This window comes from Danaus plexippus, chromosome 19, assembly GCF_018135715.1.
Source record: "Danaus plexippus chromosome 19, MEX_DaPlex, whole genome shotgun sequence".
Taxonomy (NCBI): domain Eukaryota; kingdom Metazoa; phylum Arthropoda; class Insecta; order Lepidoptera; family Nymphalidae; genus Danaus; species Danaus plexippus.
Genome location: NC_083549.1, coordinates 5588604 through 5596996, shown reverse-complemented (window position 1 = coordinate 5596996; position 8393 = coordinate 5588604). Strand labels below are relative to the sequence as shown.

Here is an 8393-nt window from a genome sequence, read left to right as displayed (position 1 = left end):
TTTGTATGGTTTCATTTTATACACACCCTTTATCATTGTGCTAATGTCGCATACATAATATATTGGTTGATGCAGACGACTTCGGCTTCCTTGCTCGATGTATTAAAAATTTCCGCATCACATACAACATAGCGAGTATAAAAATTATAAAAATATTACTATTCAGTACTGTTAAGTGACAGAAAATGTGAACCGGGTCTAATGTCATCTGAATCACAAATACAAAGAACGTGAACTTACGTAGGAATAATGTTAGATAATATTTAAAATAATCGCTTTGCATATTAAGGTATTTATGACGACATTTCTTGAACCATTTTAATATTTATTTTTAGTGTTATCGGTTCATATTGAAAAAACAATAATTTTATAACTTTAACAATTACTGAATAAAGCTATTATTCAGCATTTAATAGGAATGATAACATAAGGATGTCTCACACATTCGCGTGTATTAATTTCAATGAAACTAATATTTTTTGCTATACTAAAACTACACACTCTTGACGGTTCCGTTACTTTGCAGCAAACAGACGAGATGAAAACTTCATACAAAAAACTCTTTGTATATGCGAAAATTATTGTTTTGATTTAAAGGAATCATTATAAATGAATAAAGAAAAACTATTTAATTTTAAAAGCAATAATAACATTCAGATTTCTATATACATATTTTCAAAACATTTTACATACAAAAGTATGAATATTTCTTTATTAAGAGTCTTATATGGGTCACTATATATTATACAATGATTCTGATCACTTCTATCATTTATTAAAACACCATTAAAATAAGCTCAGCCGTTACCAAGATCAAGGAACAAAGACAAACTGATGTATGATAGAATAACAGACACAAAAAAAAGGTTCAATAGAATTAAATTTAATACATACATATGTTAAAGATATTGATACGTATTTACCTTCGTTTTATATAAAAAAAAATTGCTGTCACCAGTCACCCGAACACAATAAAACATTATCAGCATTACCACCGACTGTATTGAACTAATGTACCAATGCTTCAATAACAACATTCTTATATATAAAAATATATTATAATCTGCTTTTCATTGACGACTTCGTCTCCATAATTTTTAGTGTTCAGGTTTCAGAAAAGTGTATGATTAAAATTATTTACATTATTTTTTCATACTTACAATATTATATTACAATATTTTGTCAACAACGCCATCTATCGTCTCTGTCACGAAACAGTATCCTAAATCACCCTTGTACCACGCATCCGCGGGAATTACATCGTGTTCCAGGACAAATTGTAATCCATATGACATTCCAATGAAAAATTAATAAAGAAAATCCCTCAGTAATTCACAGAGTAAATTTTCAGAACAAAAGAAACAGTTTTCATTAAGACAAGGTTTTATTTTTGGACATAATTAAAAAAAGGTTTAACTGGCCTCAGTTATAACCTAACTAATCTGCCTAGATTTGATTTTTTAAACATATTTATTTATATAATTTAAATAACGGATATTAATGTGTTAATAAAGAACAAATGAAGCTTCATATGGATCAATAGTTATGACATTATTTTTCGTTATCTGTATCATTCTCGACGGCTGTAATTTGACGCCAATTTCCGAGGTGCATTTAGTGAATCTGTCCCAAACACATGTGTCTTATCGTCACGTTAAAAAACATAGGGCTCCGTCTGATATAATGTTTGTCATCTGTGATCTGGTTTTACGCGGGAATTAAAATATTTATTATTATATCATAGATGTTAATTTCTTCTACAATTTTCAATTCTAAGAAAAGGCTTGTAAGCTAGGTTATTTCAATTTATTAGATAACAATTAGAAACTTATTTAAAAAATATTATTTTAATAACTTTCTTCATAATGAGATCTAAGATTTTCGCGAGTTTTATTCATTTAAATGAAATCTAATATTTTTCTCTTTTATTTATTTTTTCATATCGTCTGCCCGTGATCACGGTTGCTGAAAAGTAACAGAAACGTCGGGATTATGTAGTTTTTTAAATAATAAAAATCCGCGTAGTTTATCCGAAAACTATTAGTTTCATCTAAACTTTCTTCACGTAGCCGTTGGGAAGATTTTTGTTCCCAATTTTTAAGTACTTCATCGGATCTCAAAAAAACATTTTTAAGTCGGATAAATATAAACTATACTGAACCTACGTTTCTGTATAAATAACTGTCACTTTTACCTGTTTTTTAAAAAACATTTTGCAGGTTCAAAAAGATACCTTAACTTTTTTTAGTAAGCGATATTTATCTCTAAAATTATAAAAAAAAACTTATTTTTATTAATAATACCATTCACAGATTGAACCTTATTAAATTCCCAAAAAATAGTTTATTTAATATATAAGCAGTAAAACATAATAAGATTATAAATAACTCGTCAGTATAAAATATGAGAAGACAAACCAACCAAAGCATAAGAAACTTAACAGAATTTATCATTCTTTCTTCAATATAGGAATATGCAAAAAACATGACCATAAGAGGAATTTTAAAGACAACTTAAGTCAAAAAACAAAATGACGGCCGTCCGTATGATATTTGTAAATGCTAAAATCGATCATCACCACGATATAAAACCTCCTTAATATATATATTGAATAGTAACTAACCCTTAATTGTTTCAGTTGTTTACCGTTCTCGACGTTATTTTCCATGATTGTTGTAGGAAAAACATTCAAACGAATACCACTACGTAATGGTCGTACAGACGCTGGCACCGCCAGCCACCGGACGCTATCGCTACATACTACGCATACGTTCAATGTACGGTTGTATGCTAATATGTACTAACACATGCAACATGCGTTTTACTTACATGACGCTAAATCACGTTTAATAAACGCAACCCGATGCACTTTACTATAAAAGGATTCTAACATATCTATGGACTGTGTTTTCATTCACTGGGCTATGTTTTGACCGACCATTCATAAGGACGAATTTTGATTTTTTTAGGGTTCCCTTAGTCAATTTGTGAATACGGAAGCCTTATAGGTTGTCTTAGTGGCCGTCCGTCTATGTTCTTATCTAACGAAATCCTGGGAATAAATATGCCATTCTCAGGCGTACTGCCACTCGATCCGCGAAACTTAAAAAGGACCTATAAATTGTATCACCAGAAACACAAATCTGTTAACCCTATTACTTTTATTGGACATCACATAATAATTATTGTTTGCGATTAAAAGCTTATTTACATCTTGCCATATAACCGCGACGTACGTGAATGTACATATATTCTGCCTTAGAACACTAAGAGACTAGAGAATATAAGTTTGTCCGTCGGTAACAATGTTGGTTTCAATTTCAAAAAAAGAACGTAAACGTTAAATTTTTATCACGGAACCCTTGTATAGCTGATCGGACTTTGTATTTATATTATTTTTATTATACATACAAAGCGTGTTATTTGTGTAATCTCGTAAACGATATGTAACGCTATCCGGAGTCCATCCCCAGCAGACGCCAGCCGTGCCAGCCTCTGACGTAGTTTGTGTAACACACTAAACTGCCTCACACAACATATGCTTCATACTTTTGTATTCTCCAATTACAATAGATTAACGTTTTACGTTTAACTTTAATTTTTTTTACTATAGAAATTATTATAATCACATCTGTTATTAAAGCAGTTATCACGTAACGAAGTATGTATATACAATTATCTGTATGTATACATACAAGCAGTTAATAAAATTTGTTCCAAGTAACCAATATAAAATATCACTATGACTATAATATTAAACTATTTATCTGCCTACTGCGGTCTTCGACATAACTTATGCTGCGTTCGTCATTGTACGCGATCACTTCCGAAGAATGTTATCTCTAGTTATCGGGATGTTGGGATGTAATGCATTGCAAATATAATATCAGCTACGTCCTAATCGGAATTTCCACTATTTGTCGGTTTTTTTAATTTTGCCCCACGTTTGTCGCCACTGCTATGCCTATTGTTATTTAAAAAATTATTAGCTATTAAGAACAAAATGTATGAACCTATTTTTGTATTTGGATTATTTAGTCAGTATGCCATAAAAATAAACATATCGCCCGGCTCGCTGCTGTAATCTTAGGTAAAGGAACTGTCCTTTGTGTCGGACGAGATAACTGTCGAAGAAAGTGAATGATCAATATATATAATGTTAACACAAACAAAGTTTTTAATTGATTAAATTATACCGAGCTGCTTATCTTTATGCGCATAACCTTTTTTATTTGAAACTTTATACGTGATTAACGCACGGATAAAAACGCAATTACGTATGTTGATATAGATTATGCATGTGGATTATTGGCGGTATGGTAGTGATGGTAGGTGGTAGATGGCGAGTGGTCGCCGGTCGACGGTCGAGTGGCGCAGCCAGCAGATAATCGTCGATCGCTGTTATCACACGTCCGCAGCTCTGTCCGCCGCACTCGGTTCACAGAGCGCGAACCACGCAGTCCGCACATACGTTATACAAAAAAATATTTACTAAACACATGCGTTGAGCAATTTGTATCAATATTTTGCATAATTTTTGTAAGTACGTCTAAGTTTTTATATGAATTTTTTAGTTTTATATAAGTAACATATATTATAATATATTTATATTTTGCATATTTCAGAGTAACAATGTTCCGCGAGAACGGTTGGCTTCGGGATGAAGCGTTACTGAGTGACAGTTTACTTTTCGAGTACTCTCCCGCTGAAAGCCTGATCAATTTTGAGTTACCAACAAATTTTAACACAGAACTCAACGACTGGCAACTCTGTGATCTGGATATTCCTTGTGATGATTTAGTTAACGGTTTGAACGACACGAACACATCAAGTTTTGAAGATGGTTCACCCGTGCTGTTTGACTTCGACGAATTAGACAAAAACATAGACTTGGACGACTACCTCCTTGAGGCTTTAACTAGTGACAAATCCAGCGACATTCAAACGTCAGGGTCAGATTCGACGGAAAGCAGGAATGACGGCGCTCTCGGACGACTCTCAGTTTTAGGGATCGATTTGGAATCGACGAGTGTTCAAGACATTCAATATACGCCGAGGGTTTACAAAAGAAACTTAGAAAAAGTGCAAAGTGTACAGGAAACGAAAGTAAGATCGTGGGGAGAGCCGACCTTCTGCTCGGAAGTGGGAGCCTTCCGTTGTCCGGTCGAAGACTGTGGTAAATTGTACGCGAAAGCATCTCACGTTCGCGCACATTTACGTCGTCACAGCGGCGAGAAGCCTTACAGGTGCACGTGGGGTGGTTGTAACTGGCGCTTCGCTAGATCCGATGAGTTGGCGCGACACCGTCGGAGTCACTCAGGCGATAAGCCTTACCGATGCCAAGAATGCGGGAAGAGATTCGCGAGATCAGACCATCTCGCCAAACACGGGCGAGTGCACGCCAGGAGAGCAGCGGCCGCCGCGGCCGCCGCCAAGAGGGCCAACGCGCATACATACAGGACGAGAAGACTCCTGTGAACTCACCGCTCACTGCAATGTTAACTTAAGAACAGATCGCGCGGGCGCGAATATCTACGAGTTATATGCAATAATTTAACTTACTTAGATTTAATTTTAGGTAATAATACCTATCCAAAGAGTTTTTATTAGTACATTAATAATTGATAATTAATTTATATTAATGCTTTGATCCATGAATCTCAGTGTGTGCTATGCAGTATAATAGATAATGTAATGTCCGTTAAGTATGTCCTAGCTAGGTAATTGAACTTTTGTTTATAAATATTTTATACATAATCATATCTCGTACTTAGTGTGGCCATTACCGAGAAAAATAAGAACTTAGTGATAATATTGAATAAAAATAAATACCAACACTTCCAACATTGTGCTCGAGTACGTCACGTTATTTTTATTTATTTCACTCAGTACGTGAGCATCTCAAAGTTGCTAGACAATCTAACAGAATGAGAATAAACTTTAAAACTACAACAATTTATATGAAATCCTGAAGAAATATCTTATATATATATTTACCCACCCACACACACATATATATATAATATAAATGTATATATATATAAATATAAATGTATACCGCGTTATAATTTTAAATAAAATCATATTTCTGTACCATTTTTAGTTTGCTCTCGTGGTTTTTCTTTTATTTTCAATAATCTGCAGCGTGAACAGTAATAGACACACATCAGTCCCGACATCTATGTACATTAACGTAACGTTATATATGGTAATAATTTAGAATAATTAATTATGTAATAAATGACCATTTACATCTAATTCATATAAATACATCGATCTAAAGTATGTCCTTAGCTTAAAAAAACATTAAAAATTTTAGGCATATGTAGTGCACATTAGAGGAAAATATTATGTGGCGAAACTTTGTATTTTGTTAAAAATTTACAGACACATAAGATCGTTCCTGCATTCCTGAAGAGACAAATACTTACCTACTTATTTCATCGATACTGCTACGTCCAACTTTTCTGATAATCTGATTATACAAAACAATAGAACGTGTATCGGTCCACCAACATTTAAAGTAGAAGTTGAAGAAGTAAAAAAATTTAAAAACATATTAAAGTTCAAGAATTATATATATTTTTTTAAATATCCATGTTCTCTACTTCCCTCTAGGAAACGTGGGGCAGGCTTCATCCGTGAACATACGTGACTTTAATGTCCTGATATGCTGTTTGGAGCCACAAATGAGATCATACCAAGCACTGATAATAATATAATAGGAGCCTCAGGGAGTTCACAATGGCCTAGCAATGGTATAATAAAAAATTATTGTATGGTGTCTCCCTTTTTAAAAACCACAAAATAATTCTGGATAATTACAATCTAAAAATTACTGAATCCTGTCTTTTTCAACATCCAAAGAATTTGTCTAAAGGGAATTACGTCCCGATAGTAACTACAACAAACGTTATCGTAGTTTCCTTTTACTTGTGCATTTAAAATTTAATCCTAAGTCTCATTCAAAGACCCCTTTCCAATTCATAGAAAGATATTACGAAATTGTTCGTTCAGACCCAAGGTCTGCCTTAAAACTCTCAAATTTCTCATATTCGTCTTGACCATCATAATTTCATCGTAAATTTTTTACTAGAAAAAACATTTTATACCAAAAGTTTTTGTTTGTTTTACTGAAGTATATAAATATTCAAGCTAAATAGCTTTAGCCGCCTTTCACCCCTACGTCTATGAAATTCAGGTACCGGGATCACAATGCATTTGTCGTCCAAACTAGACTTTAGTTGTGTAAGATATATAATAAATTTATTAATATAGATATTGAATTTTGAAAAGCTGTATTCTTGAAGAGCAACGACATTTAAATACAGCCTCCATAGGTAACTCTGCGTTTAAAAATGGCGGTTAGTGAATTTGTTGACAACAGTTCAGTGGTCAAGCTTAAGAGCTTTAGTTCCTATGTAAGAAAGTATTCCGAAACTCAGAGATTGTGTTATATTTTTATGTTTTATGGCTTTCCTTTTGATATTTATTAGCGTGTGATGCCACGTCGGCTGCGGGACACAAGCTGTCTAAATAGCCTCAGATAAAGTATTCTTTCAAAGTAACTGTATTATTCTTCAGACAAGAATTAAAAACTAAAATATTCTGAAGCTTAATGCTATTTAAGATTTTCACGGTATTGTTTTTAAGGTATTCATTTTTATTTAAAATTAGTCTCTGATATTTATAAGATCAGATTAATCGCATCGGAAATAATAACTTATTTCATAATTTGATAATGTCATAAGAAATATTCAAAGGCTCTTGAATTTGGTTCTAATCGTTAATTAGAAATGTCTGTCGATCTTAGATTTAACTTAGAAATTAGGCTTCAACATTTTTAAGTTGGAGATTTCAAACTATGGGAATTTCAACTTGGTAATTTTGTTAAGCATTTGCTTCTATACAATAAAAAATTTCTTATGTCATATATGAAAAGCTATGGTATGGTCGTCTGTTGATAAAATTCCAGTATTCCAGGGAGCTGGTTGCCGTTTTCCTATTCACACCTTTTCTTGACATTCCTTTATTCCCACCTTTTCCTATTCCTAACAAACCAAGGTTAGCAACGCAACAACACTGATATTGCGGATGTCCATGGGCGACGGTAGCTACTGCCCACCAAGTAGGCCGTCTACTCGTTTGCCACCTTTAACATTAAAAAAAGTATAACAAAAAGTTGTAAATCTCTATGGACAGTGTACCCCCAAATAATATTCCAGTTTATTTCTTTTTTTTCTTTCTTTTAATCAACCATTGTCATTAAATAAAAATATGGAGTATGAACAACCCAAGAACAAAACAAAACCACAGAATTTTATTTTAAAATATAGAAGGATAACATGATTATATAAATAAAAGTATAATACTTGTGAATCAATAAATTGTTT

General features: G+C 32.9%; 1 protein-coding gene across 1 annotated transcript; it reads left to right on the top strand.

Moving 5' to 3' along the window:
• Positions 1 to 4347: 4347 nt before the first annotated feature.
• On the top strand, positions 4348 to 5991 carry LOC116768045 (Krueppel-like factor 6). The gene is made up of 2 exons (XM_032658663.2): positions 4348 to 4539; positions 4626 to 5991. Exon 2 carries the CDS (start codon positions 4633 to 4635, stop codon positions 5476 to 5478), a length of 846 nt encoding a protein of 281 aa, XP_032514554.2. The 5' UTR covers positions 4348 to 4539; positions 4626 to 4632; the 3' UTR covers positions 5479 to 5991.
• Positions 5992 to 8393: the final 2402 nt, after the last annotated feature.